The sequence below is a fragment of the Manacus candei genome, unplaced genomic scaffold (assembly GCF_025592945.1).
Source record: "Manacus candei isolate 608988 ecotype Guabito, Panama unplaced genomic scaffold, ASM2559294v1 h1tg000056l, whole genome shotgun sequence".
Taxonomy (NCBI): Eukaryota; Metazoa; Chordata; class Aves; order Passeriformes; family Pipridae; genus Manacus; species Manacus candei.
In genome coordinates, this window is record NW_026138104.1 from 572,289 (window position 1) to 594,394 (window position 22,106).

At 43.7% G+C, this 22,106-nt stretch overlaps 3 protein-coding genes across 6 annotated transcripts in view; 1 reads left to right on the top strand and 2 right to left on the bottom strand.

Annotated features, from left to right (window-relative positions):
- Positions 1-6,301, bottom strand: part of LOC127477632 (probable acyl-CoA dehydrogenase 6) — a 76,300-nt gene extending 69,999 nt beyond the window's left edge. For both annotated transcript variants that reach the window (XR_007906993.1, XM_051802187.1), the window contains exon 1: positions 6,077-6,301. Coding sequence is in view for 1 of the 2 variants with exons in the window: in XM_051802187.1 (XP_051658147.1) it covers positions 6,077-6,199 (123 nt within the window). In the remaining variant the exon portion in view is untranslated. The remainder of the gene's footprint in view (positions 1-6,076) is intronic.
- A 103-nt stretch (positions 6,302-6,404) lies between these two features.
- LOC127477641 (guanine nucleotide-binding protein G(I)/G(S)/G(O) subunit gamma-11) lies at positions 6,405-10,175 on the bottom strand. Of its 2 annotated transcripts, XM_051802208.1 has the most exons (3): positions 10,034-10,175; positions 9,794-9,897; positions 6,405-6,844 (listed from the first exon to the last, which is right to left on the bottom strand). In XM_051802208.1, the coding sequence occupies exons 2-3, from the start codon at positions 9,887-9,889 to the stop codon at positions 6,719-6,721; spliced, it is 222 nt and encodes a 73-aa protein (XP_051658168.1). In that variant the 5' UTR covers positions 9,890-9,897; positions 10,034-10,175; the 3' UTR covers positions 6,405-6,718. The 2 variants fall into 2 exon arrangements, with proteins under 2 accessions (XP_051658168.1, XP_051658167.1); XM_051802207.1 differs by lacking the exon at positions 10,034-10,175 and having other exon boundaries at positions 9,794-10,003.
- A 3,382-nt stretch (positions 10,176-13,557) lies between these two features.
- Positions 13,558-19,515, top strand: TFPI2 (tissue factor pathway inhibitor 2). 2 transcript variants are annotated; one of them, XM_051802200.1, is made up of 5 exons: positions 13,558-13,724; positions 13,831-14,010; positions 14,487-14,666; positions 15,901-16,074; positions 18,437-19,515. In XM_051802200.1, the coding sequence occupies exons 1-5, from the start codon at positions 13,643-13,645 to the stop codon at positions 18,538-18,540; spliced, it is 720 nt and encodes a 239-aa protein (XP_051658160.1). In that variant the 5' UTR covers positions 13,558-13,642; the 3' UTR covers positions 18,541-19,515. The 2 variants fall into 2 exon arrangements, with proteins under 2 accessions (XP_051658160.1, XP_051658161.1); XM_051802201.1 differs by having other exon boundaries at positions 18,440-19,515.
- Positions 19,516-22,106: the final 2,591 nt, after the last annotated feature.

A 22,106-nucleotide genomic window follows, 5' to 3' on the forward strand; every position in this document is an offset into this window, starting at 1 on the left:
TTGGACTGTTGCTGGAAAACAAGCCAAGAAAGTGTTTTCCACAATGATATGGGGTTGACTGAAAAAGTTCAATTTAAGAGCAGACATCTGTTTCATGACCCTGTGAAAAACATGTGGCAGGAAAAAAAGTCCTAGAAGCAGAATATGCAGACAATTAAAATAAAGAACAAAAATGAAGTAATTTTGACTTGAGCTTTTTAAGCTTTTTTTTTTTTTTTTTTAATTCCCTACCTAAAAAACCTTTAACAGAAAACAAAATAATGGTTCCACCTGCCCCATTTAAACACATTGCCAGTCCCCTTGCTTTGGTGGGATTACAGAAAGATAAAGTTAGGACCACACTGAAGTACCTGGCTGAGCGTGGTCTCCATGGCAGACACTTAGTCTCACCATGCTCCTTTTCCATGGACTGCATTGCTGATCTTTTATTTTGTTTGTAAATGTACTAAGTACTTGACAAAACAAACAAAAAGACATATCAACTACGTCAGGTTACAAATAACCCCTCCTCAATCTACTCTGTGCATCTGTGCACATTTACTTGTAAATACACAGATATTTCTGATCGTTTCCCCTTTTCCCTTTCACTATGGGTGTTACATGAGCTTGAGACATTCAGGAAAAAAGTAATTCCAGCTTAGCACTATAAAGCCAGTTCAAAGGGGCAGATAACACATCATCTAGTGCTTCTGGTATCTTTAGGATACTTCTACTTCTTTGTTCATTGCTGCAAAGTGAGGGTGAACAGGCCTGGCTCACATCTGGGTTTCTCCACTGCCATTGCACATAGCTGTGGCCAGAGCTGAGTTTCCAGAGATGCTTCCAGTGGATTTTAAACCAATATTCACTAGTCTTATATAAGGGGGAAAAAAAACAGAAATTTTTCCTAATAGCTGAAAAATATAAGTCTGAAACGGAAAGCTGTATTTAAAACTGTTTAATTAGAGCACCACAATTCTTTTGTACCTTCAATAAAGTTGTGCCACAGGCAACAAAGTAATCATGAAATCTGCTACAGCACTGGGTACCAAAGACTGCAGTGGTCAGCAGATACAGGAACAAACTGTTACTAAATTAAGTTTTCCATTTCTCAGAGGAAAAAAAAAATAGTGGAATGAAAACCTCTATAACATAGAAGTTGGCAGCTTCTCATTGTATAATACAATATACCTGTCCTCATCTGATTTTATAAAATCTAATTTTTTCATGGAAAAAAGCATGCACTTTATTCTGTAATTTTGCCTGGTCTATTCACTTGGCAGTAACTGGACATACTTCTGTTTTAATCATTGTGTTTCTTCCCTTTCTCTGTAACACAGTTCCTTGCAGCATACCTAATACATAAAGCATAAACTGGTTCAAAAAATCGAATATGGATTATCTTTTGATCCCATACATCTGGCTACAGATTTTACTTCAGGAAACCAGAAAATCCAAACCCTGAATCAACCACAAAGTTTTTGCCAACACTTACTGAAAGCTTAAAATCCTACAGGTCTGCCAGGAGTGCAGAAGCATGCACTGCCCTCCACCCTGTGCGTATTTGTTGGCACAGATCTGGGAGCTGGCACGTCCGGGAGCCCCATTGAAGAAGGAGAGGGCATACATCATCATCATCACCATCATCATCATACTAAGAAAATGAAAGACCAGTCTAGGCACTGATGTTGGTTGGACAAGCCTTTTGGATGACTGGGAGCTCTGGCTACTCGTATAGTATAGTATACTATGATATACTATACAAATATGCTACACAAATACAGTATCCAGGCTACTTGTATCAAGTTGTGAAAGCTGTACAAAACTGAGCTAGTGATGGGTTTTTTTGCTCCTGCAACTCATACTTTTCAACACACAGATACTGAGTTGAGGTACAGTGTAATGTCTACCAGATGCTGGGATGCTGGGATTTGGGTCCTCCTGGCTCTGGATTACCTCCCTGTAGGAACAAAAGTTTTCTCACTATGGCTCACACCATTACATCTGAACTGTCATAGCAAAACCTGTTTAAGCCCAGATGTTTGCTCGGTCATAAACTGCTTATTAAGACAAAACTTTAGTTGTTGGAAGAATTGCCTAATCTAATCAGATGTGGCAATGATAAAGCAATATAACAACTAGACCTGAGGCACAAAAATATCCCTTAGGCACACAAAGTCTAACTCAATGCAGTGGAAATCTGTTCTAACATTAATAGGGGGTAGGAAAAAAATCCAGTGTTTGGACACAACAACTGCAATCTCAGATGTATGCAATACTCTGACACCAAGTAACAAATAGGAGCATTGCTTACAAAATTGTCTTTACTGCATTTTTGCTACACAATGAAGCATTCGTACATTAACTAACATTTGTCCAACTATTAGAAAAAGCTTTTTACAGATCTTGCTTGAATATGTTGAAGCTCTTTTTTTTTTCCCTCTTACTCCTCTACACTGATTTAAAAGCAACTCTTGGTAGGGCACTTGTGGATGTACTGGATGGTCCCTCTTATTACAGTGGTATATCCCAGCTACCTCTTCCAATAACAACAAAATTCAATTATACAGACTTCCTCTCTGTTAAATTGACACCAAAATTCTTGGCACCAGCAAGACAATTGGCCTCTAAATGTTTGTATGATCTTTCTATCAGTCACAAGATGACAAAGGCTATTTCAAATACCCCAGAATCTGGGAATACATTTGCTTCCCTTAGACAGAAGGGACAGAAGGGCACTCAGTACAGACTCTGTGAGCCTTATCAATGTCACATTTTCCTGTTTTCTTCCTGAAACTTTTACCTCAGGTACATGATAAATTAGGTTTTAAAATTACAGGTGCCAGTATTTTTCAGATTCAATTGTCTATTTTCTCCCCCCCAACTCAGTGAGACACTAACTTTTAACTGATTTATTTGTAATACCAGCAACTTATTACTTTGCTGTTCTGTGACAGGGGTTTATAATTTGTTACAAAGATAAATAAACCAACTCCATCCAAGGTGCTCCAGTGGTAATAGTGGTCACCGTTCAGTATTTTGCAGGTGGCCAAAAACAGCCATATTATTTTGACAGAGAATTTACAGTAATTTTACCAGAAAGCTAAAGTAAATGTTAATATTTAATTTGGATCATTCATGCACTAATATGAAAGGACATTAATTCTTGTAAAAATACATATATGAATAAACAGAAACTCATGACATAAAAGCCAAGACTGCAAATAAGGTATAGATGTCCTTCGGTGGAGTTTCATTGTCAAGGGGGAAATCCTCATCCTACAGACACACTACACAGTGTAACTAGAACCAGTCACCACTAGGCATAAAATGAAATGTCATTCATATTACATGGCACTCCAGAAAAATATGTATCAAATTTACCAATTTCTCAATATCACTAATGCCAGAGAAAAACAAAAATGGATAGCGTGTATACATCCTGTATGTATAGGAATATTGTTACGCATACATATCCAGAGTAGGTTAAACCTTTTTCCTTCAAACCAGTTATACTATAATTTAATTATTGCAACAAGTCGTGGGATACCAGAACACTGCAAGCATTGTCCAACAAGTTAAGGAAAAGTCACATTTTCGATTTCCAAGAGGAAGGGTGGTGACCTATAAAGTTGTAAAGGAAACCACTCACAGGGTCATTTCAATACCCTTGCTAAAAACAGCCCCCTGGAATTATAAGAGTCTCTTCCTCATCCTGCTCAGAACAATTGGAAAATTATAGATAATTTAAAATACGTTAACTTAATATACTAAAAAACAAAATAAATGGAGACAAAAAAAATAACAATTCTCACTCGTGGAATTGCATTGCTAATTTCTCAGATTTCTCTGATAGTGGCATTAGGATTTAGCTAGTGGAAAACTGCCCCAGATTGCATAACAGGTATATTTAAAATGTGGTGCAGATCCTGAGTGGTCTTTGTATCCCAAAGACTTTACTTTTTAGTTTATCCTGAAGTCATCAGGGACAGGTTTAACTTAAACCAGAACAAATACTGATTGCTAGAAGCTTTAGGTGAACAACATCAGACTGGATTTGACATGAACTAGTGATTTTTCTTTTTTTCCTATATGATCAGATCAAATCTAAAATAAATGCTACATAAATAATTTTAAAAATAGAGGACAATGAAAAAAAATCAGGTTTATGTTGCCTGCTGTGATTTCTTCTACAATATATTCATCACAAAGTTTTATGCAATACATATACCACTACGTTCCTTCTTAGCCCATGATGCAATTACAGGCACTGAACCCAGCAAGGTAGAGCATGTTGTTAGCAGCACTTCAACAGGTGTGGGGGTCATAGAAACAAGGGAGGGGAAAGTTTTTATAAAAAAAACCCACATTGTGTCCCACAGCAGAACAGCAAACACTGCACCAGCAGACACTGTAGAGCTACTTCCCCCTGCACTTCATCTCATCTCTGAGTAAACAAACAGCTGTGAACACCTGAAATACAATATAATTTGTGCCTTAACCTATCCATGACAAAGATCAGGACTTTTAAAATCTTCCCAATCATTGTCTTCACAATGTCTGGCTTTGTCCTCTGTGTTTCAGGACACTGACTTTTCATCAATGCACTTGTAGTGCCCGGGCAGGTGATAGGGAGCGGTGTGCATGGAACAAGGTCATTGGGCAAAAAGCTCTGCAGAGATATGCAGATACACAGATACATGAAGGCTCCTTCCAGATGGGATCAGTAGAAATTTGACACGATGATATTAGCTACAAAATCCTGCATTCTCAATCCAGGTGAGAGAGGAGGATTCATTTCCAGCTTCTTCTAGTGATTCTTTCTCTGGCATCTTATTTCTGCTTTGCAAAGGGCCCAGGAATTTAGACTAATGAAACTAACTTACTAAGAAACTGACTGGTCATGGATCCCTTTCTCTTATTCCTCAGGTTTCTTTCGTCTTTTTTTTTAACACAGAAAATGAACTCATAGGTCCTAAAGGTCAGTGAAAACAGGCCTCAGTGACAGAAAACACAATTATTTAAATTGCTTTTGGGATATTTTAACACTGGAAGTGTGAAAGTTAATGCCTGAAGCAACACAAACCTGAGGTAAACATCACGTGACTTAGAGGTAACTCCACTATCTTTTGTCCACAGTGAACTGGGGAAGAGGTGAAATTGGGAAAAAGTTAAATTTATCCATAGAAATATAAGATTCTTCAAGTAATTTTTAAAAGCATCTATTAAAGACAGAACAGCACAGCTCCAAACCCACATAAAAAAGAGTCAATATCTGGCAATTCAGAGCATACTGTTCTTAAAAAAACTACAGCAGAGCACTGCACTACCAGATAGAACTTGCAAGCTTACCTACAGGTAAGGGTTAGGGTTGCAAGTCTGGGACAAGTCCTTACACTCCTAACGCCTTCCTCTGAACTCACATACTGTTTGGTCCTATGTGGTTGCCACAAAAATGCTGTTTACTCATTGCAGCAGTTACTGAACTTCTGCACTTTTCTCACTGGTTCATAGTTCAAAGGTGGATGTCTCTGACAAACTGCTGCCCCGGCCTCGCAGCGTGCACCACACCAGGGCTCCCTGCCGCCACAGCGGCTGATTCTCTGGCTTTGGCAGGTGCTCTTAATCCTACCACGGTGTTCTACAGGTGACACTGACCTCGCTGATGGGAATGCACAGAGTTCACCAGCACTACCGTTAGTTGCGGATTGCCATTTGACACTCAATTTGCACATTACCTTACCAGAAGTGCCTCCCTTCTTCTGGACTTATGATCTAGTTTCGCAGGAGCCTTCCATCACTCCCGTCTAGAGCTGGCTCAGTGACCGGCGGCATCCGGGGCCGGCCGGCACGGCTCGCCCCGCTGGACCGGGGCAGCACACGCCGGGAAGGGCTGTGCCACCCTGCGGGTCACAGGCAGGGGACCAGGGGACACGCTGCTCCGTTTCTGGCACTGGCAGCGACAGGTTACTTATCTAAGCACACCCCGGGCCGTCCTGGGCCACTCACTGCCCTTGCCCTGGCTCTCTCTCCCCGCGCAGGGTGGCACGGACGGGTGTCCCCCGGGCCCGCCGCTACCCGAATGTCCCCCCCGTACCTTTCTGAGGGCCGCCCGCAGGTCGCGGTGCTGCGGGGTGTCACCGCCGTCCCTTGGCCCCGAGCTGCGGCCGCGCAGGGCCGAGCCCAAGCGCGCCCAGCGCCCGCCGCCCCGCAGCGCCATGGCCGCCGCGCCCGGTCCCGCTCCAAAGGCAAGGCCGAGGGCCGCCAAAGCCTGTCCCGCTCCAAGAGCCAAGGGCGAGAGCAGCCGCCGTGCCCGACCAGCTGGCCCGGGTCACCCCGGCAGCCCCTGCCCCGCCCCGCGCCGTCCCGTCCCCTCCCTCCTCCCGCTCCTCTCTTCCCCGCAGCAAGCCACGGTAGCTCTCGGGTTACGGGCAGGTTTTCTTTAATGCCAACGAACAGCCATGAAGCGACCGACAAGCGGGTGGCGAAAGGGCCCCGCGCAGCGACAGGAGCCGGCCCCGCCGGGGAGCAGGGCACAGTCGGCCCTGCTGAGCGGCCTGTGCGGGTCTCGGCAGCTTTCGGGTGGGTTTCTGTATTTTTGTAAGGAGAAATAGAAAATAACAAGAAATCCGCTCCTGTGCTCGTTCAACACGGACCAGTGGCGGTAGGGACACGCTAGTGACTCCGTAGGGGTATAGGAGCAATGTCTGCTCCGGGGGCAGGCGCAGGGGCCGTTCTTCTAGGCGATGACACAGCCTCCCTTCTCCTTGAAGGGATTCTTGTCCTCGGGAACCCCCTTCACCAGCGGGTCTTCGCCCGACCGCTCCTCGATGTAGTTCTTGATCTCTTCGGAGCACTTGGACACCTCGAGGGAAAGGACAGAGAAGAAGCTGCGTTATGACCGGAGCTAATGAACATCAGAGGAGGAAACCCGTGAATTCACACCTTTCTCATTTACCTTCCCGCCAAGCATAAAACATCTGACCACAGTGACCACAGTGCTTTTTAGCAAGCACTAAGCAGATGCAGACTCAGCTTCTTTCCTCTTTTTTCATAGCCTGATATTCACAGAACATGTGAGTATCTCTGGGAATGTATATGCCACTTGTAACAGCAGCTGCTGTGTACTTAAACTTGCATTTAAGTTTACATAAACTTAGTTATCCAAAGTAGTTTTATTAAGCTGCAGATCACACTCTTCCTAAGCATTGGCATAACTTACGGTCAATGGTTTCAGGGTCAGTAACTTTCAATTCAGCTTTAAAGTATTCATGTCTTTACGTGTTTTTCCCAAACAAAACATTCAGCAGTGATTTTTCAGTGGTAATACAAATTCTTACTTTGTGGTTCTGCTAGAGCAACGATGCATCTGGAGTGACAGTAAAGACCTGACTGGGAAAGACAATATACTTACAGGTTACCCGGGGTTATTTTGAACAATAGTTAATAGAATAGTCTATTTTGTTATAAGAGAACATAATACACATAACACTATGCATGGCATTCATAGCAAACTAGCACTGATGTAGGTAAGCCTGCACAGAACCTGCCTGTGGAGAAGAAACGTGTTCAGTTTTTGTTCACTGAGACAAGAGAACATGCAGTGACAGTCTCTGGGGAGCATGAGAGTGCACAAGCGAATCTCACGAGCTCCAGAGGTTCCTTATCCACAAACTCCTCTTGCTTCCTTTCCCTGTGTCAGCAGAAACTGTCCTTAGATGCTCGAATACCTGACATGCCTGAGGACACACTCTTGCTCTGTCCCCACCTCCTCCCTTCCTACCCACAGTCCCTGCAGTGGCACAGCTGTGCAGCGTCAGCAGCAGGAACCAGCTGTTGGCCAGGCCACTAGATGATTAGTATTTCTAATTTAAGGCCTTTTGCCTTCTTTGTTAATTACATTTTACTTCATAGGTAGAACTATAACAAGAGAACCAATGAATTTGCTTGCTCTATCACAGACAACAGAGCACGACCTGTGCAAAATTAAGTTTTAAGCCATTAGAAAGAATAGACTTAATTCCCAGTTAAACAGTGTATAAAATAAAATCTAGCTGCCTTTGGACCTACAAATCCCATTGTATGTCTTACTCTTCTCTACCTTGCAAACCCTGTTCATTCAAATTGGGGCACCTTATCCTGTAGTAAAGTTGTGCTCCAAAGTCTATGCAGGACCAAGGTTTGTTTTACTTCAGTCAGCATTACCAGGATCATTCTCATTTATAAGAAAAAAAAGCCTGCTTAAATACACGTTCAAACATTTTTATTCATTCAAAAAATTATTCAAAAGGACACTTCCTTTTTGTACTGTAAAGGTATAGGAAGGAGTCAAGAAAACTTTGGCTAAAGTTTTTACTTTTGGTAACAACAGAAGTGTGGCTTCTGCATTTCCCTGTCCCTGTACCAACCATACACGTACCAGGGGACTGTGGTGACTATAACACAGATTTCATTCTCACAGTGAAACTTCTGTTACAATGCACTGGTAAAACTGAGCATACTGTCTGTGCTTTACTTCAGGTGAATCTAAAATATCTGTTTCCCTAAAGTGGTCAGGCTTTTGGTTTACTTCGAAAATGTAGACAAGTATTATTATTATTATTAATATTATTATTATTATTATTAATAATAAATAATAATAATAATATGAAACATTTAGCTCCTGCACAGTAAATTTCAGTTGCTTGGGAACTCTCTGAGGGATGATATTGCTATCTATAGTAGTTCGATATCAAGTCCTCAACACTCCTGGAGCTTTAGACTATACCATAACACCTACAATCACCGATACCTGACTCACAGCTAAAATGTAACTCTGGCGTTCTTATTTTCTGGGCTAAACACCTAGACAGGTGATTAGTAACTAGTGTGACTAATGCCACTGATTCCCACATATAAATGTATTTTTAGTCCTAACTAGAAGTGTTTATTTAGGTGTAGTTTGCTTCTGCTGGCATGCAGAATAAGAAAAAAAAAGAATATTAGCTTCACAGCAAGATCAGTTCTACACGTCTTTCATTTATAGAAAATGTAGAAAACCACAAACATTTAACTGGAAAGTACTTCACCTGTGGAAAGGAACAATCAGAGTAAATGTCTAAAAGCACAACTTTTCTATGGGACAAAGCTTGGCGGGTCACGGCTCCACACCGGCAGCCTTTTGGCTCCTGCCCTCCGCCCGGGAACTGCATAGCGCAGGAAGAGGGAAGCTGGGGCAGAGAGCGGTGCCGCGGCCGGGCTTCCCGCCGCCCAGCACCCATCTCCTGGCACCGACAGGTCCCAGCGCGTTCTGTCTAAAGAGGAGAGGAACACAGCGCGACGTGCTCCTCCCTCGCCTGGCAGGGCTGCCTTGTGCCGGCCTTGAGCTCCAGGGTCTGGCGGGGAGGGGAAGCCAAGGGGTGCCAAATGCACCGGGAACAGCCGCGGCCGGCGCGCCCATGCCAGCCCCTCGCGGCGCCTTCTCCCGCGGTGGTGCGCTCCTTTCCCCCCGCTCCACAGTCACCCCTGGGAAGGACCTACGCGGTGTTAGCGGTGCCGTGCCGACAACGCTGTCCCCGACCCCTGACCCAAAGCGGGTGGCAGGAGCCGTCGGTGCAAACCGCAGCCGTCCCAAAACATCCAGGGCTCTCCGGAGGAGCGGCTCTCACAGCCTCGCCGCCCCCGGCCCCGCCGCCCTCCCAGCGTGCCCCTGGCCGCCTCATGAGCCCCCGCATCTCCGTCCGGGCACGAACGGGCTGCTCCCCGCCCCAGCCCCGGCCCTGGCGTCCGCCCCGGCGGCAGGGCAGCTTCGAGTCCTTTCTCCGCGCCCGCTCACCGGCTGCCTCTCCAGCTTCACTTCTTTCCGGAGCTGCTCCACTTCCATTTTCAGTTTGTCCTTCTCGCTCAGGTCCTCGATGTTGATGGCTGGCATCGTCTACACTGTCAAAGCGCGCAGGGAGGGAGAGATGGACAACAAAAGGTTACGTCTGGGCAGCGAGGGCGCCGGGGCCGGAGCCCCCGGGCGGTGGCGGAGCGGTGGGACGGCCGCCCCCGGCCCGCCCCCGGGCTCACTCACACGCTGCCGTCCGAGTTGCCCCGCTGGTCGGCGGCGACCGCTTCCTCTCCGGCGCGCCCGCACCCCTTCTCCGTGCCGCTCCGGCCTTTAAACCTCCACGCTAATCCCCCCTAACCGGATTAGAGCCCGCCGTCCGGGCCGACTCCGCTGCCGGGGCGTTGACATGGGCCCTGCCTGCACAGGGAGGTCCGGCCGTCCCGGAGCGGCCCCCGGGCAGTGCGTTCGGTCCCGCCGCCGCACCGGCGGCAGGAGCTGGGAGCTGGAGGACCCTGATGTGCTGATCTCTCCGGCCTCTCCCTCTTCACCACTGCTGCGGAGAAAACGCAGCGAGGTCGGCTGGGGGGTTTGGCCCAGCTGTGAAATCTTTCTCCCTGACACCTCCTTCTCCTCTTCCACTTTCTGACCATCGCAATGTCTCATGCTTCTCCATGCCACCAGCATCCTTTGGCTCTGTGTTACTCTGCCCAGCAGCTAGGATAGAAGCAGGCGGTTTGCATGGGCACATTCCTTGATACTTGTGCATTACCATCACGAAGGGACTGGACTGAAAAGGTAGAGAGGGGAAGGAACCAACTCTGATGTTAACTGCCCCAGCAGGCAGCCAGCCCATCAATGCCAGACACAGCAACTTTTGTTGGTAGATGTGTCTGCAAAGCAGAATTGCAGCTCTGCATGAGACAGTTATTGTGCCTGGCTTGCATCAAGGGTCTCTGGAATCATGGAGGTAGGAGAAGTGCTGAGAGTGGAGTACTCCACATAAGAGAAGTGAGGGTTTCAGAAGACACAAGAAGGAGCTAGGAAACTCTTCACCTGTGGTTGCATACAGCTTTGAGGTCTAGATACCAAATAGGGCACTATGCTCTTTAGGACAGGGCGGTCCCTCCCTGCCTATTTGTACAGCCCCTAGCATCTCTCATCCTAGCAGCTGCTTTCCTACAATACCACTGGAGGCAGAACTCAGGACCCTTCGGACAGAACATAGCTGCAGGCCATTAAAATGGGCTTGTAGGCCTTCTGTTATCTAGCAATTCAAAGGTCCATATAGGCAATCACCCTTCTCTCTTTCCAACTGTTTTTTTCCTATTAAATACACTCATTTCTCCTCCTCTCCCCACTCACCAGATGTAAGCAGCTGTCTGCAGTATGTAAGATTTACATCTTTCTTCTCCAGTGCTCTTCCTATAGTGCTCTTGGGGTCCGTATTCCTTTTATTTTAGCCAGTTCACTAAAATCAGTTTTTCTCCCTCTGTCTATTATCTCCCCATTCCCAGCTGTTGATATGCAACTTCTACACCCACATAATCTACACTGACAGCTGCATCTCCAAACTCCACCAGCTGCTGGTCCTGGGCCAGTCAAAACAGAAGGAAGGAACTGGCCAGCCAGAGTCTTAGAGAGGCCAGGGCTGTTGCAGGATCAGAAGCACTGTGGTGTGGAGAGGCAGAGAGCATGTGATGTGGTGGTGGTGGGCAAAGGTGCGGGAGTGAGCTGAAGGTGGGTTCTGGTACACCATTGACCTAGTTAGGGTGGGAAGAACTTGGTATCCATAGCTCTGTAATGGAAAGCCTCCAGAGAGCTGTTTGCTGACATGACTAGCTCTGTTGATGGAGTCAGTAGTCAGTAATGGACTTTCTACCACTTGCTGTGTTAACTTTTACTGTATTTCATGTATTTTTACAGATATTTACCTAATCTGAGTTATAGCAAAGGAGAAGGTAAAAAGCAGCATTGATGGATAGGTGGCTTTAGCTCACACTTTGACTGGTATGTGTGTGCGCACAGAGGAAATGAAAAATATGGAAAATGGTGTTTGCATTATAGCATTCACTTTGCTGCTATTATTTTAAGTGGTATTTCAATTACTTTGTTTGCAACTCAAAAAATTATGATGAAAACCAAAGCACATCAGTCTAGGACATCATATTAAAGACCATCATATTAAAATCACTTGAGAGTTTCCAGTATTAGAAGGATGACTTTTTGCTTTCTTCTGGAAATAGAAAATGTACATTTTTTTTATTTGTTTGTTCTTTCCTGCCAGAGGGACATAAACTTTAATATAATTGCTCTGCCTAATAAGATGAACAAATTCCCTAAAAATTAGGACACCTGTTAGTAACAGTTGTAGCTATAAAATACTAAAGGATGGCAGATGTGTCCCACAGTGATGACTCAAACTGTACCAGGGTTTATTTTCTTGTCACTAAAGCACCCACTTATCCTTTGGCAACTGGAGATTCTAAAAAAAAAAGGAACAGTGCTAAAAAAGGAGAGGAAGAGGTGCCATTCATATCCTTTCAGAAGACATGTAGGTGGGGCAGGGATTAAATTTACTCCTTTCTTGCCTTTAAGAAAATTAAAATTATGTCAGAAAACTAGGTTGTAATCCTTCATGATATAAGAAAAGCAGAGAAATCATGGAGAGAAAGTCAGCTCCTGAAATAATCAGGGTGCTATTAAGTTCCCCCTCCTTACAGCCCCTACGGACTCTGCTGCTTTCCTGCAGGCCACAGATTTCCAGGGCCCTGTATCTCAACCCCATCGGCAGCAGCGCCGGCCTGCAGGGCTTTGGCCAACGCCATTGCTGTAAAGGGAGCAGAGAAGAACAATAGGAGATCAGATTATCTTGTTGTTATCTATGGAGAGCACGCCTAATTTGCAGCCACTCTTATCTCTCTTACTGAATTCTATCTGGAGTAAACACTAATTAATGTAATGTCTCTAATAGATTAGAGAGGGAAAAGTATGCTGTTCGCTGCTCATCCCTTTCTTCCCCTGATCACAACCCATTACCTAGTGGGATTAAAATCGGCAGAATAAACCAAGTCATGATATTTCCTGAAATCCATCTCTCTTCGCACTGGCCAGAGGTGTCATCGATTCATCTCCGTGGGTTTTCCCAGAATCCAAGCCCTTTGACGATGCTTCGGTTTTCTCAAATTCATCAGCGTTTTACACGACAGTATTAAACTAATTACGCGCGTTTGCTTCAGTGGCACTCGCTAGGCAGCCTGTACTTGATCCAGCTGTATCAGGACCGGCAGCAGGCTGAGCCTTTGATTTTCGGCGTCCCACCGCCCTCTACCCGGAGCCTCCGAATAGAGAGCGGCCTCAGGGGGGCGACGGCGACGGGGCGGGTAGAGAAGACTTTCGCTAAGTGACCCGTCACGCATTTCACCGTGATTAACAGGAAATGCTCTTTGAGCATCATCCCGTAATGTGAGGAGGGCGGGGGACGGGACCGCCGGGGACCCCAGCCAGCTCCCCGTAGCCACGCAGCGGGAGCTCCTCCGCCATGGGCGGTGCAGTCCGGCGTGGAGCCAGCCCCGGCGGTGCCCCCCGCCTGATCTCGCTGCTCCCCCCGACGGCGGCGGGGCAGGGGGGGCTGCCCGCGCCCCCCGGGCACACGCAGGCGCGCAGCTGCCGCGCCCAGGTGGCGGCCGGGTCAGCGGGGACCTCCTGCCCCGCTGAATCAGACCTTCCCCTCCCACCACATGCGCAAGGAGGGAGGTGGCCCGGGGCAGCCGCCTCGCTGCATATAAAGCGCTGCCGTCGGGCCGTCCGGAGCCGCTCGCTCTCAGGCCCCTGCTGCCGCCCGCCCATCGCGACATGGACACGGGCCGCCGCCTGCCGCTGCCCGCGCTGCTGCTGCCGCTGGCCTGCGCCGCCCTGGCGCAGCGCTCCCTCACAGGTAGGAGCGGGCGCTCGGCGGGACCCCGCGGGGGACACGTGGGGGGCTGCGCGGGGCTGGGGCCGCCTGTGCCGGCGGTGGCCTGAGCCGCTGGTATCTCCCGCAGAGAAGCAGCGCGCCTGCCTGCTGCCCCCCGACGACGGCCCCTGCCGCGCCCTGGTGCCGCGCTGGTACTACGACCGGCACACGCAGAGCTGCCAGGAGTTCACCTACGGGGGCTGCTACGGCAACGCCAACAACTTCCTCACCTTCGACGACTGCGAGAAAAACTGCTGGACCATCAAGAGTGAGTCCAGGGACCGGCAGCGCCCCAGAGCGCCCCGGGGTGGCAGGGGGCTGGAGGGGATCTGCGGGGACACCGGGGAGGCTGCGCAGCTTGCGGGATGCTTTGAACCCACCCGGTGTGTCATAGAGTCATCGAATTGTTAATGTTAGAAAAGACCTTTAAGATCATCGAGTCCAAGTGATGTCCCTCCTGCTTGTTGCTGCTTCTTGCTGATGTCAATTTTAGGCAGAGAAACCAGAATGAGTTGTCTCAGAGATGACATGTGGAATTTATCTATTGCCGGAATTTAATATTGCACCTACTGGCTAATCAATGCATCAGATCCTCCTGTAAATCTTATCCCACTTTATTAAAGAATGCAGGTGGGACAAGCTGGGACTTGCTTACAGCTGAAGTAATAATGCTTTGCCTACACTACCATGTTGTTCTCTCTGTGAAGAATGATTTTACAGAGGATGAAATTATTTCTATTGCAGAAGTGCCCAAATTATGCCGGTTGGAGGCTGATGGAGGACCTTGCAGGAGTTATCTAAGAAGATATGCCTTTAACTTGAGCTCAATGAGGTGTGAGGAATTCATCTACGGTGGCTGTTATGGAAATGGCAACAACTTCAGAGATTTGCAGTCTTGTGTGGACCACTGTCTGCCAGAAAGAAGTAATGGTTGTTCCAAATTTTTAATAAAATAGATGATTTAAAAGTGATATGAAGATGATACTTTATTTGATATTTTCCTCTGGATACCCATGCAGTGGTAATTTTGAAGACTTCTGTGAAGCAGAAGTTTATATTGTCCACATTAATTTTAATGTGTTACTTGTCTCAGCTGTTACTGAAAGAGCAAAAATGCTGTGGCCTAAATACTTCCACAGCTACATGCAACTGATTTCTTGACTTCTAGAGTCAAGGTACAGGTGTAGCTGAAGGGAAATAACAGGGTTGGAGTTCTGTGTTGAGCCAGATGTGTATATAGATGTATATACAGATGTATATAAAGCAGAAGTGCCTTTCTAAAATTCAGGCCTGAGAGATGGTGTTAGGAGGCTTGGGTTTTTGGCACTCAACAGCTCAGATTCTGATAGAAGTTTTACCTGATGTGATTCTTCACTGTCTCTCCATACAAACTTTAAATAAGAAAGGTTGTAACTATGAGCAGGTGACTATAGCTAAGCATTGTCATGACCACCAGGTTAATGTCCAGTGCAAGATAGGATCTTTGAAGAAGAGAGATCTACCAGAATGTATCAAAGCTATCACTGCTTAACCTTTATTAGTGCTTGATGACAGTTATTTGCGACTGATGACAGACTGTCAGCATTTTCTTAGGTGAATGGTGAATTATTTTTAATTTCTCTGTTACACATCCAGTGAGCTGATAAAAGGTTTACAGCAGGAAAAATAAAATTTTGTTGAGGCAAAATGAAACGTGATTCTTTTGAGAAAAGCGGTGGAATTTGGTTTTTTTTTGCTGAAAGCATACAGAATTTGCTGGCAAAATCATAGCAAAATAATGCCTTTATTTTCTCTACAGAGGTTGTTCCACTGAAATTATTGTTATATTTCTATATACAAGGAATAAGACTATGTAAATATCTCAACCATCATATGCATGGCACCACAAATGGGCAGAGCTGATGAATTTCAGTTGTGGGACAATAATCCTGTTTTCTGGGCTGATCTGTTGCTTTCTCAAATTCACAACTCACAGGAATTAGATGCAGTAAGTCTCTGAAATCTTCAGTAATAGTCATGTCAATTCACTGGGGAAAAAAAGCAGTTTAGACACAAAATTTATTGCAGGGTAAATTTTAAGAAGCCATGCACAGAGATTATATTTATATAATTTTTCTTCCTCTCTCTTTTGTTTTTCTTTGTCTTTTTTTTTCCCAAGCTGGTCCCTTGCTATGCTATAGCCCTAAGGATGAAGGATTGTGTTCCTCTTCTGTGCCTCGCTATTACTATGATGCCAAGACTAAATCATGTAAGGAGTTCAAATACACTGGCTGTGGTGGAAATGCCAATAACTTTGTTACTGAAACGGATTGCTACAATGTCTGTAGAAAAGGTAAGATTTTTTTGTATTTTGTCAATCATAAGCAGATAAAGCAATCCACATACAGCAACCAGTATTCGCAGTGTTCTCTTACTTGCCTTGGCTTGCTACAGGGGTATGCTTTTTGCATTTTGGACTTGATGTTTTCACATTCAGGGAAAATTGAAAAGCAATGCTAAATCCTTCTGGCAAAATCAGTGCAATGGAGGTGGTTACACCATATATTAATGAAGTGTAGAGAAGGCCACACAAAAAGACTGAGCGCACTTACTTACTGGAGCCCACAAGGAATCAAACTTTAAACTGCTCAGTACCTGCATGAACACTAATTAATATATCCTTTTATTCTGCATATTTTTAAAATAAGATTAAAGTGAGTTGTGAAATCAATTTACCTTTTCCCTTAGTATTTTCAGAAGTTACCATCCTACCTCAATTCCCTGCTGTTAACTCCCATTTCCTATTCCCATTACTAAAGATTTCTGCCTCATTAATTGTGCTGAGTAAACTGTTTCTGTGACCTTGGGGGGAAGGCTTGGAATGATAATAGATTTTTCCTAATGGTTTTATTTAAACCAGCTACTGGCTGTGCTTGTAAATCAAAACCATTATGCTTTTACTTGCAGTCATATGTTCATACCAGCTATTGAAAGTTTTAATACTCTAGTTTAACTCATTTAATACGAAAATAAGTGAGAGAGAGAAAAGCATAATTGTGTGTTGTTCCCTGGAAGATTCAGGAAGCAGACACAGCACAGTATTTTAAAAATTGATACTAATGGGAAAAGAATTTAAGACTGTATCTAACATGTACATTGCCTTTGGAAGAAAGGAAAAAAGAAAAACTTTAAAAGTAGCTTTGTTTTAAACACAAAATGCATGAGAGTGGAGTACTTCAGTATTGAAGATGTGTAATCTGAAGTCGTAAGTTGGAGGACAATTCTTCGGGAAATCAAGAGCTGGGGCAAGGATTGCACCCCAAGCACTGTCCTCAGAAATAAAATATTGCTTGCCAGTTAGTCATGACATTAATATTTCTGTAGATGACAAGTCTGAGTGTGTCTCTGCCATTGTAGTATTATAAGAGAGTCTTTAATAGCATGCTAAGTTTATCTGAGATGCTTGTGATTATCTAATTTGCATCTATTAGTACCTGTGAAGTGGTAGGGCCAGGCTCCAGTCTGGAGTGTGCAGGGAGAGAGGAGGAAGGAAACTGCCTCTTCAGCGTCTGACCTCCATGCTCTATCCCTGCCCATGCCCAGCCAGATCCACCTGCGTGTTCTTTCTTCCTCACTTTTTTTTTTTGTGGAAGAAAGAAGTAGGGAAATGCTGTCTGTCTGGTAACTGGAGCACCAGGATAGCCAAACATCAAGTATCAGTTATAAGCTTTTTCACCAACTTCTGAATTTCACAATTCAGTAAGGCTTGGTACAGCCAAAGACCAAAGTTAAGGGCATAATTACTGCTAATTAATGTACTGCTGTACATATTCATTTCTATAGCTTGGGAGTGCATGGCAATATTAAGCAAATAATTCAGGCAACTTAAGCCACTCCTGTCCTACTCCCAGAATTTCCTCCTCAGCATCTTTCTTGTTACCTTCTGGAGTCTCAAGTTGAATTCAGTTGACCTTCCCTGTGCAAATATCCCTGCTCACTAAATTCACCTATAGTGTTTTAAGTGAAAAGGTCTGTGGTTAATTTAATTTCAAAAAAGTTTATATTGGAAAAGAAAAATGCATTGGGGTGACAGCAAAATGATTGAGAACTGCTGGTAGTATATAAGTAGCAAAAAGACAAAGATTTTCTATCAAAAGTGTTTTCTGAACTGCACTCAAACATTTCATGCAGCCTTTGCAAGCATTTCTGGAATTTACTCTGTCTGTCTTAGGCCACTCTGCAGCTTCTCTGAGTTTTGTGCAGAAACCACATTTCATCTCTTGATCTCCCATAAGCACCGGTTATATTTTAGCCTTTTCCCCACTGTTCAGAGAAATGTAATGATAATTTGAGGTTTTTTTACTTGTGTATGGTTTTTGGTTTGGTTGTTGGGTTTTTATTTTTTTTTTTTTTTTAGGGAGAGCAGTGTATTTAATTTCATTCTGCTTAACTGGATAAGGACAGCTAGATAAGACTTTGATGAGTGCTCAGGAAAAGAGCAGCAAAGTAGGATTCCAGTACCAAAGGTGAACACATTGGAGATCTTACAGTGTGTGAGAATAAGGTGTGCAAAACACATTTTACAGTTTCTGATTTGTTTGTTATTATTGGACAACTGTTAGAACAGCATAACATGAAAAAAACCCCTGCAAACAATAAAGAGTAGTAACAGTTTTGTCATGCTGTTTCCTTAAATCCCTCCTTTGTTTTGTTAGCAGGGACTCAGAAACCGAGAATCAACAAGCCAATGAGTGTATCTCGCAGAAAAATAATGAGAAAACTGATAAAAAAACCTCAGATGTATAACCAGAAGTCTTAAAGCTGATGTGCACTTGGATGTTTGAAACACCTTCTGTTGATTCCACTTTATTCTTTTGTAAGGTAGTTTCCACACAGTTTTATACTGACATGGTTCTGTCTTTCAGAACTCATTTTTATCCAACTTACTGTTTTATAAAGAACTGCATTTAATAGAGGAATGAACCTAAGTTTGGTTCTTCTGCTCTCTTGTCTTTGCAATAATACTTTGGCAAAGACAGGTGTTTAGATTTCCATGTTTTTATGGGGGAATATTACTACCGCCTTAGGAGAATATTTCAACTGTCAATTGTCTCTTAGAATAACTAAGAAGAGAACAACAGTTAAAGTCTACCACGGATTTTTTTTTTGGCATTCTCTACTTGCTAAAGAAAAGGAACATTTCAAAAGTATGTTCAGAGATTTATTGCCCTGGCATTTTACACACTTTGGCACTATCATTTGAATAGACTGTCTTTTACAGTTAACATTCATAGTCAAAGCTTTCAGAAGTCTTCATAACAGTACAAGTAGCATAAACTTGAATCCAGTTCATCGCACAAGAGAGAATTGGGAGTAGGGATACATTAATAAACACTCTGACAAAGGCAATGAATAAGCTAGTTGAGTATTAAAATAACAATGTAGCCATTACCTTTCATGACATTTGAAATTTCTGTTAAATTACACTCCAGATTCTTGTATGACATAAATCAGCATATTTGTACTGATTTTATGCTGATTACATCTGCAGAGGATCTTGATATTTGTGTTAAGGCAGTGGCTGTTAGAGCAGAACAGCAGAAGCTTCTGCAAAAGTGTAATCCCTCTTTTGAAGGCACTGTTTTATTTCTTATGGTAGATTATGCCTATGGTGATATTGCACATTCTTGTATGTTTTGTATTTCAGTAATGTCTGAATTTCAATTTATTTCACCTAAATATTTTCTAAATATAAATTTGTAAGTAATGTTAATAAAATGTTTTTTGAGAAAAAGAGAGCTTGGTCTGTCATTATATGAGTTATATACACCAGTATGTGTAATGGAACCTATTATTTGCTAATTATGACTCTAGTAGAGTTTAGTTGACTCTTGAATCGTTTCCTTATACAGAGGTCTTCATTTGAAGAAAGCCAATAAATTGCATAGATGTCAGCAGTTTTTGTGGCCCAGCTGGCTCTCTAAAGAGCTGCTCTCAAAGGGGTGTTTAGTTAAGCTGATTGTTTGCTGCTGGGTCTCCAGTTGAATGTTGCACTATCTGGGTAACATGTTGTTTGCTTGCTTGAAACTACATGGCTCTCAGATAGAAAAATTCAGATGTGTACTTTATACCCATTTCAGAGAGGCAACATAATGGGCAAACTAGTCAAGATTTGTTTTCTTACAGATGTTTCGTTGCTGGATTTTTAATTAAAGCAGTTGTCTGTGCTTGCCACAGTTTTTTAGTTCTTGGTCTCAGAAAACTTTCTTATTTCAATTAATCTATTGCTTATTGCAGATGAATGAGGAAACTGTGATAGAAAATTGCAGGTAACTAGTGACAGTTTTAAGTGTTTGTCCCATGCCAAACCTCTTCTTTGGTAACCAGCCTTCAAACAGAAAGGGGCTAGTCTAAACTCCCTGAAGGAGCCACAGCACTGCCTGTATCACTTCCTCTGCGTTGTGAATTTTGGCCATGCTGTTTAGAGCAGCAGCTCAGAGTGTCCTCTGAATATTTTTTCATATCTAACACTAGTCTTTGGGACACCGTAGCTGCATTTGTTGCAGATTTCTGACCATGGCTTATAGAAACACAAGCCTGTTTCAGAAGTTAAAGTTCAACTTAGACACTGTTTTTAACTGTCGGGGATGACTGTCTTTTAACAACATCCCCAGAGTATAGTCTCTGGTAACATGTTTGAGAAATTAGTATTATTCCTTATCTCTCTGGATCTTTGACTTTTACAGAAGTATCTTTGGATGAGATGCAAAAATGGAAGTGGACCTGAGATTTAAAGAGAGCAGCTCCAGCTTACTGGAGACTTTTTGGTCTTGTAATTTGGTACCTTGTCCCACATCATGACATGTCCTGAGCAATGCAATACCCAGCTAGTGTCCTGGAAAGGATCCAAGAGTTTATTCTTTTGCTCATGCCCCATCAGGGGCTCAGTGAGAGCTGTCTTGATGGCCTGGGCTGCACCCAGGATGCTGCAGTGGCCACTGCAGCCCTTTGTAATGCGGCTGCTCCGTCGGTGTTTTCTTTCCTTGAATAAAAACATAATTTAAATTCTAAGGAAAAACATAATTTACAGTCTGAGGGCTTACTGCCAGTGTAATTTCAGAAGCTTGGGGTTTAATCCCTTATCTACCTCATATCACGCAGAAATTTAATGTAAGCAATCCATAATTTTTACAAGGTTTCCTAGTGAGCAGACTCTAGAGTATTCTGGAGGAGGATGAGGGGGCAGGGGAAGAGGAATGAGGGAGGCCACAGAAGTTTTTTCAGTTCCTTATTGAAGCTATTCCATAAATTGTACCATATTCTCAGGTAAATGCCTTATTCTCTTCTTTCTTCTTCTTTTTTTTAAGCTACAAAGAATTTCAGCTGTCACTGTGCTGCTTTACTTCACATTCTTAGGTTACTCTAATATCCCTTCAGATGGCTGTGACTTTGACTAATCTAAATAATTATCATCTACAGCCTTCTGTATGACTCATGATTTAATTCCCTTTTCAGTTTACTGATGAAACAACACCAGCCCAAGCTTGGGCCAGCTGTTAGTGTTTTGCCACGTTGAAAATTAACGCAACCCATACCATCCTGCAAATTAGCTTTTATTATAGTAGCCAGTGTCCAGCAGCTGGTGTTGTGTGTCACAGTGCAAATTTCTACTGCAGAGGATGGAAGCAGGGATTATAATCACTTGGGTTCATCTTGTCTTGCATAGGCAAACTGCCACTGAAACTCATGACTAGTGATTTGCATGGGGCAGTCATACCTGCCACTGAAAAGTAGTTGCTGGAATAAGCAGTTTTTAATAAACTGCATTGCAACATCGCTGCTCTTTAGCTTTCATTATGACCCATAATTTCAGTTCATTTCTTAGTGATAATTTGCTAAGAACTACATAAAAAGCTCCATAAAAATGAAAAACTGCACTGATTTTTCATCACAGATCTGTGACAAGAAATTGCTTTGTAAAGTATTTCCAGAGTAGGAGAGTAGCTTCATCTTTTTATTTCAGTGGAATTTTAAGTGTCAAGAAGAGAAAAGGAAAAAAATCCATGGGGAATATTGTGGAATCCCTGTGGTAATATTTTTATTGATAAACTAAATGATGGTAAGCAGAATTCAGCCCATCTCATTTTAACAGTGATTTAGCCCAATAAATGGCTTTCTTGCAGTTCCATACTTTAGGAGCAAACTGGCGATGAGTTCAGCTTGTATCCCTGGAGTCAGATTTCTGATTGCCAGAAGCATCCCTGTTTCTTTGCCACTTCTCATCAGCTGAGGAGGTGAAAAACATAGAACTTTATTTTAGAAAATAATCATCTATTAAAAATAACGTGCCATGTAAAAAAAAAAAAAAGTTTAAAAAAATTCCTA

Bases quoted from the DNA above. Each gene is read 5' to 3' on its own strand.
- LOC127477641 (XM_051802208.1), bottom strand. From the start codon at position 9,889: ATGCCAGCCATCAACATCGAGGACCTGAGCGAGAAGGACAAACTGAAA. The intron at 6,845-9,793 runs GTGAGCGGGCGC...CTTTCCCTCGAG, and splicing joins TGAAGCTGGAGAGGCAGCCG to GTGTCCAAGTGCTCCGAAGA.
- TFPI2 (XM_051802200.1), top strand. From the start codon at position 13,643: ATGGACACGGGCCGCCGCCTGCCGCTGCCCGCGCTGCTGCTGCCGCTG. The intron at 13,725-13,830 runs GTAGGAGCGGGC...TATCTCCCGCAG, and splicing joins GGCGCAGCGCTCCCTCACAG to AGAAGCAGCGCGCCTGCCTG. The intron at 16,075-18,436 runs GTAAGATTTTTT...TTGTTTTGTTAG, and splicing joins CTACAATGTCTGTAGAAAAG to CAGGGACTCAGAAACCGAGA.